Raw genomic sequence first — 25,080 nt, 5'->3', positions numbered from 1 at the left:
AGGCAGCCAAGTGAGGCCCATATGTGGAATCAAATGAAGTCTCATTCAAAAATGCAAGGTGAGTCTATAACAGTTTCTTTTCAGTACAGGATAACATTGCATTTATTTTTGTAGAAATGACTAGGAGGCTGTTTTCCTGAAGCCATCTGCAGAGAGTGTTGAATTTAGCTTGTAGGTTTGTTGTTAAGGGTTAAATATGTTTTACTGCATTTCAGCATCAACATATCACCTGCATCCATTATGATATTCCTAATGTGGGAGATCCAGAGTTAAATCGTTTATGCATAGTAAGAACAGTAAAGGGACTAAAACTGTACTTTGTGGAACACTGATATTAAGTATTGCAGAATCAGAGAAGGTATTCCTTGAGAAAATTTGAAGGTTCTATCTTTAAAAGTTAATTTGTGAACCAGGTTATTGTGTTTTCACCAAATTTAAGCTTTTTAAGTTTCTGTAGAAGATTGTGGTTTACTGTCTCAAATACCATAGTTAGGTCAACAAATACTCTTGCTGTAGTATGTTCATCATTTATGCCATTATAAATACTGTCTGTGGTGGTAAGTACAACTAATTTGTTGCTGAAGTAGGTTCTGAAGCCATGCCGCTAATAACACAGAAGGTCATAGCTATTAATGCTTTTATAGTGTTGCTTATAGATAATATTTTAATGTTTTATTAATGGGCATAGGTTGGAGATGCATCTGTAATCTCTAAGTTGACTTTTGATAACCGTTTTATGAGTGAATGTTTAAAGGCTCTTAGGACTTCCAGTAGTTAGGGATAAATTAAAAATATAGGTTAGTGATTTGTTTTCTGGCCCTAATTTGTGACACATTGGTATTTTAATAAATTTGGAGCCATATGAGCTTGGTTTACTTACAAGGGCTTTGACTTCTTTAACGGATATAGTGGTAAAGTGAAAGGTGAATGCATAGTCAACAAGAAGACAAACTGTGTGAATCTTGGACATGCCAGTATGAAGGTTATATATGTGAGGAAGGAAATCAGTAATCTGTTTAAAAGCTGAAAAATATCTACCTATAGTCATTAGAAATAGTATTATGTTTATTTTGGTGTTTGCTATTGGAGCTGAAGGAAAAATTTGTGGAATTTCCTGTGAGTTGCTCTGTTTCCTTTCAGAATAGTTTTGGCTGGGAAGAGATAGCATTTTATATTTTCCCTAGACATTGAGATTTGGTAGCATTTGTGGTTATTCTTGTTGATTTTCTTAGGGTTAGGAATTCTTGATGTAGATTGTTATTAGAGGGGTCCTGTTTTCATAATTTCCGGATCAAGTCCCTTTGTTTCATTTTTGATTCAAGTCATTAGTAAGCCAGGGGCCAACATGAGCACCAAACCTTTTTCTACTATTAGAAAAGAGGGATTTCTGAATCCGAGAAAGGTTACTAGTGAAGAAAGGCAGTGCAAGAGTACGGACTTGCAGTTTATATAATAAGTAAGACCGGTCAATATTCAGTAATTGGTTACTCAGCTGTTGGACTCTATTGTGTGGGACTGGTTTGCCTATAATGATTTAAAGATAATTCTCTGGTTTTAAAAGACCAATAAGAGATGAAAGGACAGTAGTCACTCATGGAATTGAGTGGAATATCTATGCTGTAGCACCTATGCTTTATATTTGTAAGTATGAAGTCCAGTGAACTCTGATTTTGTGTTTGTAAGTTTGATCTAGTGGGCTGCTACACTAACTGATTGAGATTATGTGCTTGGAGCATTTTATTTATTACTCCCTGATCCTATAGCATTAATATTGAAATCCCCCCAAATAATGCAGTTTTTTGAAAGTGTCTATGAAAATATATTAAGTCGAGTTTGTTGCAGTAAAGCAATGGAGTAAGGAGATGAAGGTAAGAAGTAGCAACGTATAGCTGGAGATCTCCTCCCATTTGGGATTTCTGTTATCAGAAGGCATGGCTTTATAGTAATCTAACAGCTGAATGTCAGAAGCCTCTCTGAACATTAGCATAGCTCTTCACCCATTTCTATTGCCAGAGCTATTAAAAAAGTAGGTTGTAGTTATTCTGAAGGTAGGTAGATGGGAAGAAATCATATTTAACTAGGTTTCTGAAAGGTCAACACTATGCGGCCGTTCCACATTATGCCAATCTACAATAGTAGTCCATTACAAGGACTAATAGGGACAATTTTTAGGTATTTGTGACTGAAATTGACTAGTGAGAAAGACTGATTATTAATAGAAATGAAGCTGCAGTTATTAGCAATAGTTGAACCTGGTTTAAGATGGATATCCCAATGGCAGCTTTAGATTATGGGCAATAGTGTTTAATTTGGCCAGCAGGTCATCAACTGTATGTATAGGAGAAAAAGAGTTCTATAGTATGTAACATTGTACAATGAATTGCCTTTTAGAAATATAAATTAACAATTTTAGGAGTTTTTTTTTATATATATATTTAGTGCATGGGTTTAGTAATTAGGCTTTGTGTATTTGCTGTCATACTGTATGCGGTCCTTGAGGTGGGTGGTCCTGGAAAGGTGCATGCAAAGTGGAGTAATAATGCAAGGTATTTGAGAAGAGGGCACCAAGTAGTACTAATGTTCGTAGGGGGGCATTATTGACGTGGAGGAAGTATAACTAAGATTTATAGTTAGAGAGGCTGGGAGATGTAGGAGTGTCAACATCATTTAGATGTGGCAGGCAGGATGGAATCTGAGTGGTTATTTAGGAGAGGTGTTGGAGGGAAACATACCAGCATACCTACAGTATTACTAAATTGGACAATAAAAGTGTACTTGCCAGACATGTTTTAAACTCTGCTAATTTTAGAAAATTTAAATTTACTGTGTTAGAACAAGTTGATTCATCTCTATACACAGACAACTGGCATAATCAGCGTTTATAGCAGGAAATTTATTTGGCAGCTTCGTCTCGATGCTACCAATCGTCCCTCTCTCAATGATGCCATTTCATTTTCTAGTGAATGTAAATTTAGAGAATCTAGGTTATAACTATGTATTTTAATTATTAGTCTATCCATTACATATCGGATGTGGTTTTAATATATTTTATTACGTTGCTCATGCTTTGTTATATGCTTGTTCGCTATTGTTTCTTTAAGTATATTGGCGGGCTTCCTGCTGGTTAGCTTTGATTAGTTAGCTTATGGGGGTGTGTTATGAATTTGGTTTCTTAACTTGCTTTTAGAGTGGGTGTTGGTTTCATTTGCTCATGGTTCTGAAGATGTTTATATTGTATTTACAATAAAGTTTTCGCTGAGTCTTAAGCTACCTGGTCATTTTATTTTTCACATTTGGATTTTTATGTACCAGTTCCAGTGGTCTGCTCATATTGTGGTTGTTTTAGGATTTATAGTTACAGAGGCTGGGAGATGTAGGAGTGGAAACATCACTGAGATGTAGGAGGCAGGATAGAATCTGAGTGGCTATTTAGGAGAGATGTTGGCGGGAAACTGGTTAGCTGAATAGGGAAGTGGTTAGACATACATTTGCTGATTTGGGGTTGGGTGAGAATGGGAGCAAGGTAGAGAGTGAAGTGAAGCTGCACATGGCATGGCAGAGTGGAGCAGGGCTACTCCCACATCAAGGATTAAAAAATATATGTAAATGAAGGTTAGAAGATAAAACTCAGAAACAAAGTGAAAGTGAGTATGATAACACAAAATAGAAAGAGTAGGGAAAATAATAAGATAGGAAAAGGGGCAGTTACACGAGGAACAGAGTGTGTGGTACAGCCCCAAGAAATAGCATTAAGAAGCCAATATAGTTATGAGAGAGGCAAATATTAACCGGCTGATACTGTTATGAGACAGACAAACACTAAGAGCCTTATATTGTTATGAGAGAGGCAAATGTTAAGAGGTTGATATTCTTATGTGAGAGGCAAATGCTAAGAAGCTGATATAGTTATGACAGGGGCAAGCAATAAGAGGATGATATAGTTATGAGAGATGCAATAATGGTAAGACTTACAAAAGCAGAGGAAGAAAAGTGAATGCAATAGAGTTTATTTGATGCTTTTTCTGCCTGCTAGATGTAATGAAACAATATTATATTCATTATATAAAGTCAAAACAGTCTTCTCATAGGGAACCTAAGTTCTGAGACATTTTTACTTCAGAATAAATGCAGCTTCCAAAACTTTCTTCGAGAAGGATGCAGTCTGGGAAAGGGTTAACTTCAAGTTCAACAACAAGGGTGGAAGTCTGACAAAATGAGGAAAGCTTCATTAAAACAGTGTCAGCTTTGACTGAGAATGTTAGAAGTCTCTGGCTTGTACCTTAGAGAAAGATGTGGTCTTTGAGGGGGTTCCCTTTACTTAAGCAATAAGAATGAACGTCCAAAAAAATTGAGAAGGCTTCATTAAAATTAGCTTAGCTTCTAGTGCCATTCAATGGGGATACAATTTATGTTAATCAAGGAAAAGAGGGTAGACAGTCCCTAACTGCTTTGCCTAGGATGGCCTGCACCTCTTTCCCTAAAGCTCTTGCATATTATCTAAATTCTTGCCCACCTCCACAATGCCTTTTTTAGGGATTAGACAAAGGCACTAAAGGTGGTAATGCTTCCATTTTGTTAAACAAACACACTTCATCTCCCGACTTATTAAATAAGATAATGTTCTGGATCCCCTCCATGTCCAGCTTACAATTAACAAAACCCCCTTCACATATCATAGCTTACTATAGGACTCCTTCTATGTTCTCCTTGGCCCATACTTTCAATATAACTTGTATGAAGCCCCTGTGTAATTAAGAAAAACACCATTTTCCAAGGAGACTTTAACTACCCCTTCATAATCTTGGAGAGTTATACATTCTCAGGCATGTATGCTCAGAGATTTGTTGACTTCATCACTGCAAACTCCACAAATCAGTTAGTCCACAACCCAACCAGTGATGATAAAATCCTGAACTTGGTCCTTACCAATATGGTGTAGCTTTGCTGTCCAATAATTGCACTTCCTCCCTGGTCAAATCAGACCACAAGCCAATAACATTCACCATAAGACTGATGCCTAAAGCATCTTCCATTACCATGGTATTCAAAATTATATAAAGGCTAATCTACTAAAAGGGTGATGACCTGGTTGAATTCAAAAGCAGCAAACCAACAAAAATGGCCAGCATTTCAATTGTGAGTTGAAATACTTCATTTGTAAATCAGACAACACGTCAAAGCTATATACAAACTGGTTTTGGCATAATAGTCTTCATCAGTGAATATGAAATAAAATTATACAACTCAATAAATACTAACCTGTCCCACCTATTCCTGTCTGGATTGTATAATTACAAGTGCTCATTAAGACCAGGTGGAAATAACCCTCCAAGTCTAATTATCCAGCTATTCTCCCTTTTATTTAAAATGCTATGCCAACCAGCTTTGTGATGCCTAACCCCCACAATTTTACCAATAATTACAAATATAAAATGTGCAGTCGGATTTTTAATGGTGTGTTTGTATAGAGAATTGGATATCTGTTTATTACTAATATCACGTAAGTGTTCTGAAATCCATCTTCTAAAGGGAAGTGAAGTCTGTCCCACATAAAAAGCAGAATATATGCATGTGGCTAAATAAATAATCCAATCTGTGCTACAGTTGCCAAATACATTAATTTCATAAACTTTAGGAGTGTTACTGTTAGTGAATTGTTTGCCCTTAAACACATATCTACATAAAGTGTAATGGCCACAAGGGACACAGCCAACCAATATACCCCCACCAATCATAGTCTGATGTAAGTCCTTATGAAGGGATCTATTCTTATAATGATTGAAAAAAAATAATGTTTTGCCTCTTCAGAATGAGAAGAGGTATATTGGTGTCAAAATATCATACAACTTGTCTTCTGATAACAAGATATTCCAATATTTTTGTATTAAATCCATAAAAACAGAGGTATTGCGACCATAACTTGTAATCAACCTAATGGCATGTTCACCCATAAAATCCCTATATTTGCATTTTTATAATTTGGATCTGTCCTGATTTTGCACCAAATTACTAGTTTCAATTATATGATGCTTATTATATTCTCTATCATAAAACCTAGTAATCAAATCATTTTGATATTAAATAGATGCTTCTTCAGATAAACAAATCCTATGAGCACATAAAAATTGTGACTTAGGAATATTCCATGTAATGTGTTTTGGGTGGCAGCTTGAAACATATAGCAAAGTATTAAACTGAGGATTCTTATGACGAACACTACTATCTAAAGTACCATAATTTGTTTGAACAATATTAACATCCAAAAAGGAAATCCGATTGACATCATAATGTACAGTAAAATGAATACCCCTCTTATTATCATTCAGATATTGAACAAATTCAGTCAAATAATCAATATCTGACCTGCACACCATCCAGCAATCATCCAAATACCTATGCCATATGTCTATGTCTAAAAATTGAAGAAATTTTTCTATAAAAGCTTTAAATTTATGGGTAGGATCTATCGACATTTTGGCATAAAAACAACAGACAGTTACCTTTGGACTTCTGTTAGATACATAGACCAGTCCAGTATGACTATAACACCTTCTTTGTCAACTGGAACAATGCCCAAACTAGTACTGTCCTGAAGATTTGTCAGAGCTTGAATTTCCAATGTAGATACATTTTTGAGAATGCCTATACCAGATCCAAACCTAAAATGTAAATCTTTGAGACTGCATTGCTGGAAGGTGGCAACATGCTTATTCATGGGCAGAATAAATTTAGATTTTTGAAATCTAAATTCTGTCTGAGAATCATAATCATTACAATCTTTATTGACACTAAAGTGTAACCTTAGTTTAAGCAATCTGCAAAAGGAAATCACATCATTAGCAAAAACATTTTCAGACACAAAAAATCCAGGAATAAAGTTGAATCCTTTTCTCAGTAGTTGCATTGCCACCTCAGATAATGATACAGAGGAAATGTTATGTATATTACAAGTGGTATTTATTGTGGTACTAACAGATGTAACAACATTTCTAGTGTGGGAGCCTGATTTATGTTTTCTACCACCCCTTCTTCTGGTCCTAAAGTATTGACCAGTCTCCATTTATTGGGAGCTGCTGACTCTTGCTTGTGCTCATTTTCAATATTGGTTACAGAGAAAGAATCTTCCCCTGAAGCTTCACTAGTGCTCATGGTCTTTTTTCAGAATAGACTTCTTCCTTTTTCTTTTGGTGGGTGTATGTCCTGAATTGTTATTAAAAAAATGTACACTTTTCTGTTGGCCAAATGGTTCACCTTGATTATAATCTCTAAGGTCTCTTAAATTTACAGATTTTTCTGTCTTTCAGTTGTTTCTCAGTCTATGAGATCCTTAGTCAATTTGTGAAAACATTTTTTAAATGCAGGCTGATCTTCAAATGATTTAACCTCTTCTCATATTTTGTTTACTTCAATAATGGAGTGGGAAACACTACACTCATAAAAAGTGAGTAGTACATCCACAAAATGCATGGAATCCATCTACTGGGCTGCAGATAATTCTTTCAACAGAATATCATCAGCCTGACTAGCCGTTTTTGTTGGTTTGTTGGACTGATTTTTGACCTTTGCACCCTGGCGTATGTGCAGAAGTTCTGTTGAAGCCTGTGAATTCAAAAGCCCCATCCATCTTGATGACTCCACTGCTTATACAAAGTCTTCACTGCCAAATTCTGTGGCTATGTAATAGCTGCATAGATGCATCTGATTCTCTCAGAAATAAATACAATACCAAATTTAAAAAATAAACCCTTATGATGGACCCCATATATAAAGAGGCTATATAATAAAAGAAACAAAAAATCATCTCTCACAAAAATAAATCTCACTTTGAGGATGCCAAAAACACTATTGCTAAACTCATCAAGGAACTCTGGACTCTGATAAAATCAGCCAAAGCCAGATATGAGCAAAAATAGCTATCACATACTCAAATCCCGGGACATATACAGTCTATTAGCAGATAAATTTATCTCAAATTTCACACAGCCCCCCATTCAATAGTCTCAGATTACAAATCCGCTTACTCCCCCAATATCTCCCAACAACAAGTTCACAAGGCACTATCTAATGCCAAGATCCCTGCATATACAGGTTCAGATAAAATACCTCCCTGCCTACTGGTCAACCTGACACATGAATTGTCTGATTCCCTACAGATGTTATTCAATATCAGCCTCAAAACAGGCGTTTTGATGGATGAATGGAGGACAATGGCAATCATTCCCTTCTACAAAAGTGAGCCTTCAACAGACGCAGGCAATTATAGACCTATAAGCCTTATCACTCTCATCTGTAGGGCTATGGAACAGATCATTTTGGAATCAATAAATAAGGATATAGGTAACCTAGAGACTCTCAAATCAACCAAGTCCAGATTCATAAAGGGCAGGTCTTGCTTACTTACCTTGGTGAGCTTCTTCAAATGAGTTACTGAAACAGCAGACAAGAACAAAACAGTGCGCACTGCATATCTAGACCTCACAAAGGCATTTGATACCATCCTGTACTTGGATATCGTAGACAAAGCTCTCCCAGCAAATATCAATCCCTATGTAACTTGCTGGATAGGAAAATGGCTCACAAATAGAACCCAGGAAGTTAGAATGGGTAGCTATATCTCCTCTAAGTGACCTGTCCCTAGCAATGTACCCCTGGGTTCAGTCATTGGGATACACCTCTTTTGCATTTACTTCTCAGAGGTCAAATTTAATCTTTAGAGTTTGTGGCTGACCACATTTACAGATGACTACAAACTTGGTGCAATCATGAATTCCTCAGAGGATGCCAGGATTCTCCAAGAGGACTTGTCCAAAACGGGTTCATATCACTACATCGACAAGTCATAACATCGACATTCAGTACTCCGACACGAAATCACCGACAGATTAAATAACCGAAATCCCACTTCACCGACATTCACAAGTTCGACAACGAAGCAGTCAGGTAGGTGAAGTGTGCTAGTGTCTCGGAGCTTGGGCTAGGGGTAAGTGAGTTAGGGTTAGTGTAGGTGAAGTGTGCTAGTGTCGGAGCTTGGGCTAGGGGTGGGTAAGTGAGTTAGGGGTGCAGGTAGGTGAAGTGCGTTAGTGTCGGAGCTTGGGCTAGGGTGGGTAAGTGAGTTAGGTTAGGGTGCAGGTAGGTGAAGTGCTAGTGTCGGAGCTTGGACTAGGGTGGGTAAGTGAGTTAGGGTTAGGGTGCAGGTAGGTGAAGTGTGCTAGTGTCGGAGCTTGGGCTAGGGGGGTAAGTGAGTTAGGTTAGGTGCAGGTAGGTGAAGTGTGCGTTTGTCGGACCTTAGGGTTAGGGTTTGGGTCAGGGCTAGTGTATGCTATGTAGTGTAGTGTGTTGAAGTAGACCCGTTTTAGTATGTGGAGTTTTGTGCAGTGGTTAGGCATTTACTTAGTGACTGCTTCTGCTGTCGAACTTGTGAATGTCGGTGAAGTGGGATTTCGGTTATTTAATCTGTCGGTGATTTCGTGTCGGAGTACTGAATGTCGATGTTATGACTTGTCGATGTTGTGATATGGACCCATCCAAAACATATAGCTGGTGTCACAATCAAGGACTAAAACTAAATGGCAAGAAGTGTATAAGTGCATCCTTTGGCGAGCATGACTCCCCTTGTAACTATCACCTGGGAAACACACCCCAGAAAACTGATCCTGTGGTTAGGGATCTGGGAACCTGTGTTGACAACGAACTGTCATTTGATCACTATGGATCCACTGTTCAAAGGAAGTCATTTTTCATCACACAGCTTAAATCACAATATGTTCAGTACTTATTAGGTTCATCATTGAGGATAATAGCCTTGACTAGTGAAGAAAATTTTAATCAGAAAATAACACATGAGAAACACATTTCAATAGGGACTTTCTTTTGTAATAAAGTGTCATTGCATAAGTTTTATATTAAGATTTAATATTTGTGCTATTTATTTTTACAATAATAAAAAATATATTTATACTTTTTTATATAGAAGATTCATTCATTTTATGGTGTGGTTTTATGATATGCCACTAGATGGAATTTAAGCCTGTTTTATGCCCATATGTTTATTAAATGTGAAAATTAATTGCATTTAATGTAATTTATTCTTTGCATGCATTGGTTTTAGGAAAGTTTTGTATTGCATTGATTCTAACATTATTAATTCAATAAATAGGTTCATAGGTTCATAGGTAGGTACTAGACTATCAGCCCTAGGGCCTATACAAGCCCAGCCAAAAATGTACCTTGGCTTTTGCTACCCAAGAAAATTATTTTCCTGTGCCACTGTCGAGCAGAGCCACAGAAGTGATCCCCGGGGTGAATTTCCTATTTCCCATCCAATCATCAAGATTTATCTTGAAGAGTGCTAATGAGGAGCTTCGTATGATATAGATAGGTAGTTTATTCCAGAGTATGGGAAGTCTCTGGGACAGGAATCTTTCCCTCCATCATGTTCTGTTTATAGTGGTGACAAGGTTTAGGTCCCTAGAGTGTGTAGCTCGGAGGGACTGTGATTTCTTTAAGTGGAGCATCTCCAACAGCTCTGGGTATGACATAGCTTTGTATGTTAGGCAGAGATCACTTCTGAGTAGGCAATATGCAACAGAGTGAAGCTGAGTTTTTTGAAATGGTCTGTGTAGAGCATATGTATGAGGCTGGTAATCCTCTTTGTGAGGTTTTAGTATGGCCTTTCCAGTTGTTGTAGATGTCTTGCGAGGTACATACCAAAAGGGGCATTGTACTCTATAATGGGTCTAATGAGTTATGAGTAGAGGGGAACAATGACCTCTTTTTTTCTGGATGAGAAACCTTTTGTGATGAGGTGTGCCACGCAGAAGGATTTCCTGACTACTGTGGCAATGTGATTATCAAAGGAGAGACTACTGTCCACCTGTGTCCCAAGGTGTCTTATCACACTTTCAGTGTTAAGTATACTACCACCTGTGTTGTAGTTCATGGGTACAGAGTTTTTACCAAAGGGGATGACAATGCACTTTTTGGCTTTGAGCTTGAGGCCATGGCTTTGACACCAGGCATCTGTCTCAGTGAGGCCCTTTTGTAGGATGTCCACATCGTTAGGAGTTTTGATTATGGCTCCTAGTTTGCAGTCATCTGTGAACTTCGTTAGCCAAAGACCTTCTGTGTTAGCCTGTACTTCAGAGAAGTAGATATCAAACAGGAGAGGACCCAGGACTGAACCCTATGGTACTCCACTTGTCACTGGTCTGAAGTCGGATTTGGAGTCTGCTACTTTCACAGTGTGGGTTCTGTCAGTGAGCCAGTTGGCAACCCATCTTGTGACATAGGGATTTATACCTAGTTTAGTGAGTTTATCTATAATTCCAGAGTGGGGGATGGTGTTGAAAGCCTTGGCAAGATCTAGATAGGCTGTGTGAACCACCTTACCCTCGTCTACGGCTTTGGTGACTGCTTCAAAGAAGTCTATCAGGTTTAGGAAACATAATCTGCCTTTCACAAACCTGAACTGGGTGGGGTCCAGAGTTTGGAGATTACCAATGTCTTTGTTTATAAGTTCCATGATGATACATTCCATGGCCTTGCAGACCAGGCTCGTCAGGCTAATGGGGCGGTAGTTCCCGGAGTCCGTGGTGGCTCCCCCTTTGAGGAGTGGGATAGCCATCACTGTGCACCATTCAGTGGGCACAAAGCCTGAGGTGAGGCTATGATTGAACATGGTACTTTGGTGGGGTGCCAGTTCGTTCTGTAGTTCATGTAAAATGCAGCCTGGGATGTTGTCTGGTCCCATGGATGCTGTGTTCTTGGCTTTGGAGAGTGTGTTTTTTACCTGTGCAGTCGTAATTACAGGAACTTTGCATTCTTCTGGTATAGAGATGGACCCTTTAAGGGGTGAAAGGGGGGGTAAAGTTAGCACTGAACCTATCTGCCAGGATGTTGCCAATATCAGTTGGGTCTGTATATTTAATGCCATTGTGCTGTAACTCAGTGCAGATCTGAGTGTTGCCACTGAGATGAGATTCTTGACATAACTATAGAATGCTTTGTGGTTGTCTTTAGAATCAGTGGCAATTTTGTTTTCGTAACTAGCTTTGGAGGATTTTATGAGGGATTGAAGCTTCTTACTGAGGTTGACGAGGGAGCTCCTCCACTCATGGGATTTTACTCTCTTTTGCAACAGATTCTTCCTTCTGTTGTACAGTTTGTTTATGGCAGGGGACCACCAGATTGGCTTCCTTTTTTTGGAGGATAGCGTCTTGGTTCTGTTTGAGATAGCACGATCCATGCACTCGTGTAAGTGCTTATAAAGTGCAATTGTGTATGATTTAGTAGTCATAACTGTATTGTCCATCTGCATGGGTGTCATGAAGTTCACCACTTCTGTCTTAAGAAGCGTGAAGTTGGCTTTGGAGAATTTTTTTTACCGTGGTTTCCTTAATGAGGGGGTGGGGGCAGGATGTGGATATCTAGGGTGATTAGCTTATGGTGTGGAACACCGGTCACTCATGTTGGTAATGACTAGATCTAGGATATTGTTGCCCCTGGTGGGGATGTGGATAAGTTGATCCAGGGCATTGGAGTTTATGAATTCCAGAAAGTGCTGAGTGAATGAGTTGGCACATGAGTAGTTTTCCCAGTTAATGGTGGGGTAGTTGAAATTGCCCATTATTAGGGTGTTTGGTTGAACCCTAATATTTTTCAGTACATCAAGAAAAGAGGAGTGGGAATCCTGGGGCATGGTGGGGGATCTGTAGCAAGCTACAATTTGGATTGCAGTTTTGCCCAGAGTTAATTGCACTTGGATAACCTCAAATGCATTATGTTGAGCAACTAGCCTGGAGGTGTGGATATCCTTAATGAATATGGACACACCTCCACCTTTGGTGTTCCGATCCAGGTTACATAGCCAAAAAGTGTGGTATGAGTTATAGCCTGTTAGTGCAGTGGTGCTCTCTGGAGCCTTGAACCAGGTCTCAGTCACTGCACAGATATTGATGTTCTCCATTTTAAGGAGTGCCTCGAGTGAGTGCATTTTGAGATTTAGACTTCTTGCATTGAGTAGTATCACCCTCAGTTTTTGCTTGCCTGTTCTTGTTACGGTTGTGAATTTGTCATTTGAACCTTGCCTAAAAAAGGCACTATAGGGGTGGCAAGAACCTTAGCCAGTATCCAGAATCCCAGGGGTGACAGGTGCAGGCCATCTCTGGCAAAGCATTGCGGTCTGTCGACCATGTCATCCCAGGCAGACGGATACTGAATCCCTTTAGAATGACACCAGAAGCTTAGCAAATTGTTGAAGTCAATCATTTTGTCCTTGTACTATGGTATCATTCTGAGTGATGGCAGAAGTCTACTCAGGGCTAGGGTCATACCTGCCTGGGCTACAAGATCGGAGAGCTCTTCCATGTCTCTTTTCATGTAGTCCAGGGAGGTACGTCTCAGGTCGTTCACACCAACATGGACAATGACAGAGTCATATTTGTACTTGTTATGAAGTGACCTGAGTGTGTGGGTTATGTGGCAGATCCTGGCACCCGACAGGCAGCTGATAGTAACCTTCTCCTTATTTAGCCTGGTGAGTGGGACATCAGTGTGCCTGACTATAGAGTCACCTATGGCTAGTGTGTTGGGTACGTTGTTTTGCCTTATTGGCTGTGGTTGAGTGGCACAATGAGTCTGCAGGCAATGTGTCATTTGGGTTGTATTGGGGGGTGGAGGTTGCTTGCATTTCTGCTTTGGAGGTCTCTGTTACTTGAGCAGATTATTATTGAGAGACTCTGCAAATGTTTTTGTGTTTCTATGTGTGGATTTTGGTGGTGTAGATTTAGTGAGACTATGTGATGAGTGTGTGTGGTGCAAGTGTTTACCTTCTTCTCTTGACTGTCAAGTTCAGTCTTGGTTGGAGAGAGCTTTACCTCCAGTTTGGCTAGATAAGTGCATCTCTCACAGGTCGTAGTGTTGGGTGGTAGGAGGAGAGGGCTATCTGTTTACATGAGTCAATTTCTACATTGCCCCAAGATGCCCAGATTCATCAGATAGACAGGAGAGAACTCTGGGAGGTGACCCTTGGACATGTCTGAATAAAAAAACTATTTTCCTCTAGATAAGTGAGGAAAGTGAGTACAAGAGCTGTTTTTCTCTAAGCAAGTGAGGAAAGTAAGTACCAAAACTGTTTTCCTCTAGGTAATGAGGAAGGTTGAGTGCTATAGTAATTAGTAGGTTATTTAGTGCTTACAAGTTCTGAACAAGTGCTGATCACGAATAAGCAAATTCAAGTGCTAAAACTAAGAATCTGTATCTGGAATAAACTAGCTATAGGAAAGGGGGGAAACAAGTGCAAATGCAGGTTTTTAAATCAGAAAGTTGAGAGAGATGGAAAAACTGCCCAAACAGCCAAAAACTACAGTTTCTGGGCCAGAACCACTCCTTATGTGGTAGATAGGTTACCTAGTGCTTACCACTCCCACTGATAAGCTAGAAGGCTTCCCTCTAACACAGAAAGCTTGGGGGGGCTCAGAAGCTTACGTACAGTCCTGGATACAGCAAATCTGAATCTGGACTACACTAGTTACAGGAAAGGTAGGAAACAGGCTTAGATTTTTTTTATACAGAAAAGTAGCTAAAACAGTAGTAAAAACAATTCAAATGCAGTGCAAGCTAGCACAGTTGAGTATGTAGTAATGTTAGACCAAACAGTTTTAAAAAATGCAATTAAATTAAAAATGGCTAAAAACAAGTGCAGAAAGAGTCTATTAGGTAGAATGAGGTAAACAGATGGGACTGGGGGGAGTGTGGAACACCGGTCACTCATGTTGGTAATGACTAGATCTAGGATATTGTTGCCCCTGGTGGGGATGTGGATAAGTTGATCCAGGGCATTGGAGTTTATGAATTCCAGAAAGTGCTGAGTGAATGAGTTGGCACATGAGTAGTTTTCCCAGTTAATGGTGGGGTAGTTGAGAAACTCTGCACAGATCTACAGTGGGGGCAGGCAACTGCAAAAGCCTCCAAATTTAAACAACAAGACAGGAATAGAGAAGGTGGGTATGGAAAAAAACACTTTCAGCAGAGATCTGAAAAACTATACAGTGAAGCAAAAATAACAGTGCACAACTCTGAAGTCAGCCAGCAATGATATAAAATTAGTCAAGCAACAATTAACAGTACACAACTCTGAAGTGCCAGAAAAATATACTTAGCTCTGTATATCTCCAGATAGTTTGAAGAGCACTCTGTCATGACACAGGAGGGCTCCAGCAATAATATGCAGGCTGTTACTAACAGGGTCTAATATATTCTAAATGTATCTTTTGTCTAAATGTATTTTTTTAAGTTTTTAATAATGCAAAAGATGGAGTTTCATAGTACATATTAAGTGATTTAGTTTAATTATTTGTATAATTAACTTTTCCTTTTGGGTGATTGGTTAATTAATGAATTTTGAATGGGAGGGTAACTATAAAAGTGTATTGTTTAAATTCAGTCTGCATCTGATGAAGTCTATATGAAATGAAAATGTATGTATGTTTTGAACTGCGTTATTGTTGGATTTATTATTCTATATTAAATTGGTGAAAAGCACTTCTGCATTGTGTGGCCATTTCTACAAGGTTACCTTTTGGATTTATTGAGGATAATGTCCCTTTTGGCAAGTATCTGTCCAAATACATGTTGCGACTGGAATGGGCACATGCTTTCTCACCAAAAAAATTGAGTGCCAAAATCTTAAAAATTATGCAGACCATCTTAAAGCCTTTTCAGGATCATAACGACTAATGAGAGGTGACCTGTGCCTTGTGAATACACCTTGTTCTGTCAAATCAACTACACATTTGCAAGTCCAGTAGTGTCATAAACACCCACTCAAGGGATCTCAGTCTCTTTTGCAAAATAAATGGAACATATGGAGGGACAGGTATGTATCAGAGAGAGAATACCACTTCTGTGTAACTTTCTTCCAATCCATATAAGCAGGCACTGACTCTATTCAGATATAATTTGGATTAATGGCTGGATAACCTCCAGAAGAAACATTTATAAGTCTCCTAATGTGGCATCTTATACACAAATACATCAGAGGTATGTAAGACTTTATGTATAGTATGTATGATAGCACTATATTTTTTGTATTTCTTCGCTTGCAGTTTGCAAACATTTTTTCTTTTTCTCTCTTATGCACTCTTAATCTTTTAATCTTATCCTATCTGCATTGAAAATTATCATTATGGTCTGAATTTTGCTATATACTAATTTTCTATATAATATTTTTGATTAAAAAAAACAGTGATGTAGTTTCTGCTCTTTCAGCTGACATCATGGCAGGAAAGGATCAACAGACCAGTCGACTTATCCAGTGAGCAAGCAAACAATAAATAAATAAGAAAAAAATAAATGACTATAAATTCTCCTATGGTTTAGCACCTCTGTCCATTATGTATAGGGGAAACATCTAAATGTCCCTACGTAGATTTTTTTAACTAATCACTGGGTTATTTGTAAGCAAAACATAAAGGCTAAGAACTACAATAGGAATGTTAGGCCTACATATCCTTGCTTGGTCAATATCTGGGTTATTTGCATGTGACATATAAGGGCTAAAAACTGCCATGGGAACATAAGGCCAGACTTTATAAGGTCTTCATAGATCAATAGCCTAGTAAGTACCTATGAATCTATGAGCATATGGCTGCATGGGGAAAATCTATATGCCTGCATACCTATCTGTATATTACCTATCTAGCTGTCTGCCTATATATTTATATCTATCTATCTAAATAAATAAATAGTAATAGCAAGATGGCATGGGTGAGAAGAAAAAAATCATTGAGGTAGTTAAGATCAACAGAAAACTCTGTCAGCTTGCATAACTGCACAGAGTGAGAGGGTCAGAAAAGTACTTTCCTGTTCTGTGTCCAGTGGTCTCAGTTATAGTTTCATAGTTTCATAGTTTCATAGTTTCATAGTATAGTACTAGGCTATCTGCCCTGGGGCATTTGTAAGCCTAGCCATAGTGATGTGGCTTTTGCCACCCCATGAAATGGTACAAAAATGTACAGAATAAATCTAGAATACTGTGCCTCTGTCTAGTAGTGACCCAATGAAGGTCCCCTTATATAATAGAATTAGTTTACTGTGCCCCTGTCTAGCAGTGACACAGATGTGACCCCTGGGGTAAACTTTCGATCTCCCATCCACTCATCAAGATTTCTCTTGAAGAGAGTCAGTGAGGGGCTCTGCCTAATACGAACTGGTATCCTGTTCCAAAGCATGGGAAGCCTCTGGGTTATGAATCGATCCCTCCAGCATGTCCTATTCATACTTGTGCCGAGGTTTAAGTCTTTAGCTCTCGTGGTCCTGATGGATTTGGATTTTTTGAGGTGGAGCATGTCCATCAAATCCTGATTGGACATGGCCTTGTATATCAGGCAGAGATCATCTCTGAGCAGGCGGTATGCTACTGAATAGAGCTGAAGTTTCTTTAGTCTGGCGGAATAAGACATATGTTGGAGTACCTTGATCCTTTTGGTGAGGTACTTTTGTGGTCTCTCCAGCTGTTGCAAGTGCCAGGTGAGGTACATACCAAATGGGGCATTGTACTCAATCATGGGTCTGATGAGGGAGGAATATAGGGGTACAATGACATCCTTGGATCTGGATGTGAATCCCTTCATGATGAGGTGTGCAAGGTAGAATGTTTTTCTAACCACTTTGGCAGTGTGGGTGTCAAATGAGAGGTCGCTGTCTACTTGGGTCCCTAGGTCTCTGATTACTTTTTCCATACTCAGTGGGTTGCTGTCTATGTGATAATTTGTGGGTACTTTGTTTTTTCCAGAAGGGATGACTATACATTTTTTGGCATTTAGTTTAAGGCCGTGACTACGGCACCAGTTGTCCGTTTCAGTGAGGCCTTTTTGTAGGATGTGTGTGTCTGCTGGTGTATCGACTATGGCGCCTAGTTTGCAGTCATCTGCGAACTTTGTCAGCCACAGCCCTCCCATGTTTGCTTTAACATCTGAGAAATAAATGCCGAGCAAGAGGGATCCCAGGACAGATCCCTGTGGGACACCACTTGTGACTGGCTTTGAGTCTGACATTGCTCCAGTGATTTTAACTTTATGGGTTCTGTCCTTCAGCCAATTTGCAACCCATCTAGTGACATAAGGGTTTACTTTTAAGCTGTTTAGCTTATCTATGATGCCTGAGTGGGGTATTATGTAGAAGGCCTTAGCCAAGTCCAGGTATGCTGTATGGACTGCTTTGCCCTCATCAATAGCAATAGTAACTGTTTCGAAAAAGTCAACCAGGTTTAAAAGGCAGGATCTGCCCTTCACAAAGCCGAACTGGGTGGGGTCAAGTGTCTGTAGGTCCCCTATGTCTCTGTTTATGAGTTCCATAATGATTCTTTCCATAGCTTTGCAGACCAGGCTATTTAAGCTTATGGGGCGGTAGTTTCCAGGGTCTGTAGAGGCACCCCCCTTGTGGTGTGGGACCACTGTTGCTGTACGCCAGTGTACAGGTACATATCCCGAAGTAAGGCTAAGGTTAAATAGTATTTTTATGTGTGGGTTTAGCTCCTCTTGGAGTTCACGTAACACGCACCCCGGGATGCCGTCAGGTCCCATTGATGCTGTGTTTTTTGCTTTGTTTAGGGCGGTTCTCACTTCGACATCTGAGATGACAGGGAGATTACATTCAGCTGGGATAAGTATTTCTTCTTTTGGGGGTGAAGGAGACGAGAAATCTGCACTGAACCTGTCAGCCAGAATGTTAGCAATATCTGTGGGTTCAGTGTATTTTTTGTTGTTGTGAACCAACTCTGAGCATATCTGAGGGTTTCCACCTGGGTTTCTAACATAGCTGAAGAAGGCTTTGTGGTTATCTTTAGTGTCCTTAGCGATTTTTCTCTCAAAGTTTGCCTTGGATGTTTTTATGAGAGAACGTAGTTTTCTGCTAATGTTGATCAGAGACGTCTTCCCTTCATGGGATTTCGCTCTGACGTGCAGTAGCTTCCTTCTTTTGTTATACAATTTGTTTATGGCTGAGGTCCACCAGACAAGACGCTTAGCTTTGGCGGAGAGGGACTTGGATTTGTTTGGGATTGCATGATCCATGCATTCTTGGATATGTCCATAGAAAGCATTTGTGAAGGATTCGGCATTGTGGGATGTGGTATCCACTGGCACAGTGGGCTTAAAGGATACCATCTCTGTCTTAAGAAGAGTGAAGTCTGCTTTTGAGAAGTTTTTCACTGTGGTCTTTTGTGCTGGGGGTGGAGGTGGGATATGTATATCCAGGGTGATTAGTTTGTGGTCAGATCTCACTAGTGAGGGGTATACTTCTGGTGTGGAGCATTTTGTCCCCATGTTTGTAATGATCAGGTCTAGTATATTATCTCCCCTAGTGGGAGAGGTGACTAGTTGTTCCAGTGCATTTGAATTTATGAATTCCAGGAACCTTTGGGCTAGGGTATTAGGGCTAGAATAATGTACCCAATCTATGTTTGGGTAGTTGAAGTCTCCCAGTATGATGGTATTTTGTGATACATTCATATCCTCCAATGTCTTCAGGAAGGCTGAGTGGGGTTCTTGAGATTGGGAGGGTGGTCTGTAACATGCTACCAGTTGTATAGCAGTTTTGCCTATGGTTAGTTGCACCTGTATGGTCTCTGATGCTTCATGTGTTGCTACTAACCCAGAGGTGTGGGTGTCCTTGATGAATATGGACACTCCCCCTCCCTTTGTGGTTCGGCCCGGGTTTTGGGGCTGAAAAGCATGATACGAGGTATAGCCTGTAGCGCTGGGGTGCTCTCAGGAGCCTTGAACCAGGTTTCAGTTACTGCACAGACGTCAATGTTCTCCATGCTGAGGAGTGCATCAAGTGCCTGCATCTTGAGATTTAGACTTCTGGCATTGAGCAGCATTACCCTTAGTTTTTTCCATTTTGTTTTCTAAGGAGGTGGGTTTGTCTTTTGAGCCTTGCCTAAAAAAGGCACTATGGGGGTGGCAAGAGCCTTAGCCAATATCCGGAAGCCCAGTAGTGACAGATGTAAGCCATCCCTTGCGAAGCAGCGTGGCTTGTCCAACATATCATCCCAGGCAGACAGACATTGGATCCCCTTAGAATGACACCAGTACTCGAGCCAATTGTTAAAGCTGATCATCTTGTCTTTGTATTGTGGTATCATTCTTGGTGAGGGCAAGATGCTGCTCAGGGTCAGGGTCATACCAGCCTGGGCTACATAATCGGAGAGCTCCTCTATGTCTCATTTCATGCAGTCCAGGGAGGTACATCTCAGGTTATTTACACCAGCATGGACAATGACGGAGTCATATTTGTACTTGCTTTGGAGTGACCTGAGTGCGTGTGTTATGTGGCAGATCCTAGCCCCCGAAAGACAGATCACAGTCACCTTCTCCTTGTTCAGCCTGGTCAGTGGGACATCAGTGTGTCTGACTATGGAGTCACCTATTACTAGTGTATCAAGTAAGGTGTTTGGCCTTAAGGGCTGCGATTGGTTGACACACTGATTTATTGAAGTATGTGTTGCATGTGTTTTGTTTTGAGGTGGTGGATTTTTGGATGTCTGCTTTGGGAGCCTCTGTTGTTTTGTAAGTTTTTTATTAAAGCCTCCGAGTATGTCTTTGTGTTTTTATGTGTTTGGTTTGCAGTTGTGGTAGGTCTATGTGGGACTGGGATTGTTTTGTGTGTGGTTGCCATCTCCTCCTGTCTGGTTATGCCAGCCCTGGGTTGAGAGAGTTCAGCCTCCAGTTTGGCTATATAGTTGCATCTCTCACATGTATTTGTGTTTGTTGGGAGGAGGAGAGGGTTGTCTGTGTACATAAGACAATTGTAGCATTGCCTCAAGATGCCCAGATTGACCAGCTGAACTGAAGACGATGCCAGTAATCTACCACTCGACATGCTAGAACAGTATAAGGGAGTGGTATACCTTTAAGGGAAGTGGGTATTCACAGGGGTGGTAAGTAGATGTAGTGCTTTACTTAGTACGAGAGTGCTTACTTAGTAGAGAAGTATTGAGAACAAGTGCTAGGCTTATAATACAGTGAGTAGTCTGGTTATACTAAGAGTAGAGCTTCCTTAAGGGAAAATTTGAAGAGCAGACTTGGCGGAGCCAGAAAAAGTTTAACCTTGTTTAACCAGTGCTGCGCTATGCGCACAACCACACAAAGCTGTGCAAACGCGGATTTTAAACAGTGAACTACAAAAGAGCTAGGAATGGTCCCAAACAACCAATTACTACAGCTTCTTGTGCTGAGGTCACTTCCCCCAAGGACAGGTAGGCTGCTCAAGGCTCCCCACTCCCACTGGTGAGCAAAGAAACTTCCTTCTATCCAAGTAAGGTAATGGACAACACAGGAACTACACCACAGCCCAGAATACAGCAATGCCTGTAAACTGGTCTAAACTAGTCGAGGAAGGCGAGAAAACAAGGATTATTTTTTTGTTTTTTTGGTAGAAACACACAGAAAATGCAGAGACAGTGATAAATTAGTTACACAGGCTAGCACGCTTTAGTGGGCAGCCTTTACAGTTAAATTAAACAAACAAACAAGCAAACCTTCGATCAAATTCGACTAAAATATAACTTTAAGTGCAGATTTTAAAATAATGCAGCAATCAGTTAAAAAACAGTTCAGGCTAGTTCAAGGTAAGCTACAGAAGCTATTTCAAGTGAAAAAAAAGCAAAGATACTTAAATCCAGAAAGTAGTCACTTTTTTGAGTTCCTTGCTGCTAGGACCACTCTGTAAACCCACATGGAGCTTGTCTGAGCAGTATAGCCAGAAAAAAACGCCCAGAGGCGGATTTTAAACAGTGAACTACAAAAGAGCTAGGAATGGTCCCAAACAACCAATTACTACAGCTTCTTGTACTGCGGTCACTTCCCCCCAAGGACAGGTAGGCTGCTCAAGGCTCCCCACTCCCACTGGTGAGCAAAGAAACTTCCTTCTATCCAAGTAAGGTAATGGACAACACAGGAACTACACCACAGCCCAGAATATAGCAATGCCTGTAAACTGGTCTAAACTAGTTGAGGAAGGCGGGAAAACAATGATTATTTTTTTGTTTTTTTGGTAGAAACACACAGAAAATGCAGACACAGTGATAAATTAGTTACACAGGCTACCACACTTTAGTGAGCACCCTCCACAGTTAAATTAAACAAACAAACAAGCAAACTTTCGATCAAATTTGACTAAAATGTAACCTTAAGTGCAGATTTTAAAATAATGCAGCAATCAGTTAAAAAACAGTAGGTCAGTGTTTGACTGCACCTAGGGGGTGTGCAGTTGCAATTTGGGATGAGGGTGCCTTTGCCTTGACTGCAGTGATAACTTCCAAATGTGTGTAGTTCTCTATTGTCATCACAAACCTAACTGTGCCAGAAGTGAAACAATAGGTAAATGATAAAAAAAAAAAAATATATATATATATATATATATATATATATATATATATATATATATATATATATATATCTCCTTACACAGAGAAGGCAGAAGAAAGTTGCAGGCTTTTAGTGTAAATCATTATTTATTTAGTTACTGTCATTTATTTCCCAGGAAAGTCCAACTAGGCCAAAAGTACTCATTTTCTCACTGAATAGCAAAGTGCTGCCTAGAGAGCATACAAAATTGGTGACCATGTATTTCCTCACCGCAGCTTCGTATGCTGCCTTGAAGCAGTCACCTTGTTTTTAATAGTGTATTACCTGCACATTAACACCCTGCTGGAGCGCATTTGTTCACTGATCAGGATGGTGATGTCAGATCACCCATTCTCAAAGCAAGACAATGCATTAGAAGCATCAATATTCATACTAAAAATCAAAATCAAAATAAATAGTACAAGGATCTTTAAACTGTCAGGACAGAAAAACTAACAGACAGGTTAGGCAACAAACCATGACAAAGGTGGTCACTAAGATCAAAAATTATTACCACATACTTAAAAAAGATCATGAAGTAGAAACAAATTATTCTAAAATGGTGCAGCTACACATTTTTAATGAAAATAATAATTACACATACATTACCTATTTTGAAGAGTGACTCTCTCAACATCCCTACTAAGTATATACATTAACTCCATAATCAAAATGAATCAAGGTAAAAGGTGCTGTCTTACTTTGCAAAACTGATTATTTGGTCTTCTTTCTAGCAGTGCAAACCATAATTTACTTATATTTTACTACAGAGGATAGTACAAAGCCCTCCCAGGATGCATGTATACCTCTGAAACTGCAGACATTCAAATATGTTCAATGTCCCGTGAAAAGGGGTCTATATTATCTTATCGAAGAGGCATTATAGTGAATGCCTCTTCATCGACCCATAAAAAATTAACTGCTATTCCGTGAACGGCCAATTAAGCAATTTTTTTCCAAGGGAAAAAAATCACTTGGCCATCAGCATGAATTTGCTCCTTCCCCACTGTAGTGGGATCTCGGAGTTGATATATTTAGTAGGATGGTGTGGGTGACAACGTGGGGGTGTTGGTGGGCAAAGCTCCTCACTTTTATGTGCTTGTAGTGATGTTTTATTTCTGTCCAGATCAGTGATTCTTTTTCCTTAAAGAATAAATCACTGACTTGGTCATTCACAGATCTAGCAGTCCGTTATTTATGGGTCGATGAAGAGGCATTCGCTGTAATACACTAAAAGCATGACCCTTACTGCAAGAAAATACAACTTGGCACAGCTGTTATATTTCAAAAAAATCTCTTAGTGAGAATAAAATGAATGTTTACTACAAATAACTATAGCTAGTTAGTTAGGAATTGTAATTTGTACATCTGAGGCTAAAAGGTTCTGCTGGACCCCTATCCTCATGAGATCTATTTGGTTTTAAATGACTAACCAGAATGGTCCGAACATAAAACATGAATAAGCTGATGCCATGGCTTTAGATATTTACTGCTGTTTATGGAGTTACATGTTACATATGACCTTCAGATATGAAGTGACTGTATTATATCAATAACAAAGAATACTTACCTGGTGGTAACGCAGAAACATCTTTAAAATCAATTTCTCCTACAGAGAAAGATATAGAAAAGATTAGGAATTGATTAGACCCACATCTAGAAACATGGCTGAAAATACTTCAGCGGCCTATAAAAACAACTTTTATTTTTGTATCAAAAGTTATTTTTTATTTTACTGCTGAGTTGAAATATGAACTCAGTATCTTGCCAAGAAGTGTACAGGGGTGGCTGGAAATCTTTACTCTCAGATGATAATCTGTATGTCATCGCTCTTATTGATATTTGTTGTATTAGTGTATTACCACACTGTCTATCATCTGTAATCATCCCATAGAGGTCATGTGATTGGGTTCTGTTAACTTTGCTTCTCCTCACTCCTTTCTTTTCACTTCCTTATTCTTGCATTATAGTTTTTGTCCCTAACTTTAATACCACAATTTACATATTGTTAGCAATGTACTACTTAAACTAAGTTTACTGCTTGTACTTTAATAATGTTCTTTTTGTTGTGGAACCTTTCTCCCCTGGTCTCCACTGAAAATGTTTTTTTTTTCAACCCAGTCAGACACTACTCAGTTAACAAATGTAAATAAATAAATAAAAATAAATAAACGTTACTACTGTTGAGGGTTTTTGTTCCTTCAGTGATATGTGCATAACTATGTGTGGCTACCAGGTTATTACTTTTGCCACTGTTCCTGCTAACCAGTATCGTTAACGTAGGTATATTATTAATATTTAATAACATATTTCATTTCACATACAGAAACTAAAACATGTACTACACCACATCAAGATAAGCAAAAAATATCAAAGAATTCCTCTGTAACTATCTATGTATCTATTATTCCATCTATCATCTGTCTATCTATCTATCTAATCTCATCTAATGACACATCTAAGGTCAAGGAGTGACACGGGCAAATATTTTGAGAAATTATCGGGCTAGAGATTTTGCAGTTGTGGTAGTATTTACAGAAGTATGCATATGCATCTCATTAATCTTGGGTGGTTTGGATTATATGCAAATGCAAACTTATTCAAATATGTAGCTGCTTTTGCAAGCAATTATTTCAACAAGTATGCTAGCACAAATATGATTGTTTTTTTCTAA

At 39.2% G+C, this 25,080-nt stretch overlaps 1 protein-coding gene across 3 annotated transcripts in view; it reads right to left on the bottom strand.

Moving 5' to 3' along the window:
* The window catches only part of LOC122791087 (apolipoprotein L1-like), a 97,392-nt gene that overhangs the window by 48,619 nt on the left and 23,693 nt on the right, over window positions 1–25,080 (bottom strand). For 2 of the 3 annotated variants that reach the window (XM_044058881.1, XM_044058883.1), the window contains one exon: window positions 23,977–24,015. The exons of the other annotated variant lie outside the window; for it this stretch is intronic. In XM_044058881.1, the coding sequence (XP_043914816.1) occupies window positions 23,977–24,015 (39 nt within the window). The remainder of the gene's footprint in view (window positions 1–23,976; window positions 24,016–25,080) is intronic. 3 annotated transcript variants of the gene reach the window in all.

This window comes from Protopterus annectens, chromosome 16.part0 (assembly GCF_019279795.1).
Source record: "Protopterus annectens isolate FY-2018-M chromosome 16.part0, PAN1.0, whole genome shotgun sequence".
NCBI classification, from domain to species: Eukaryota; Metazoa; Chordata; order Ceratodontiformes; family Protopteridae; genus Protopterus; species Protopterus annectens.
The sequence above is the reverse complement of the archived record's forward strand: the minus strand, read 5'-3'. Positions and strand labels throughout refer to the sequence as shown.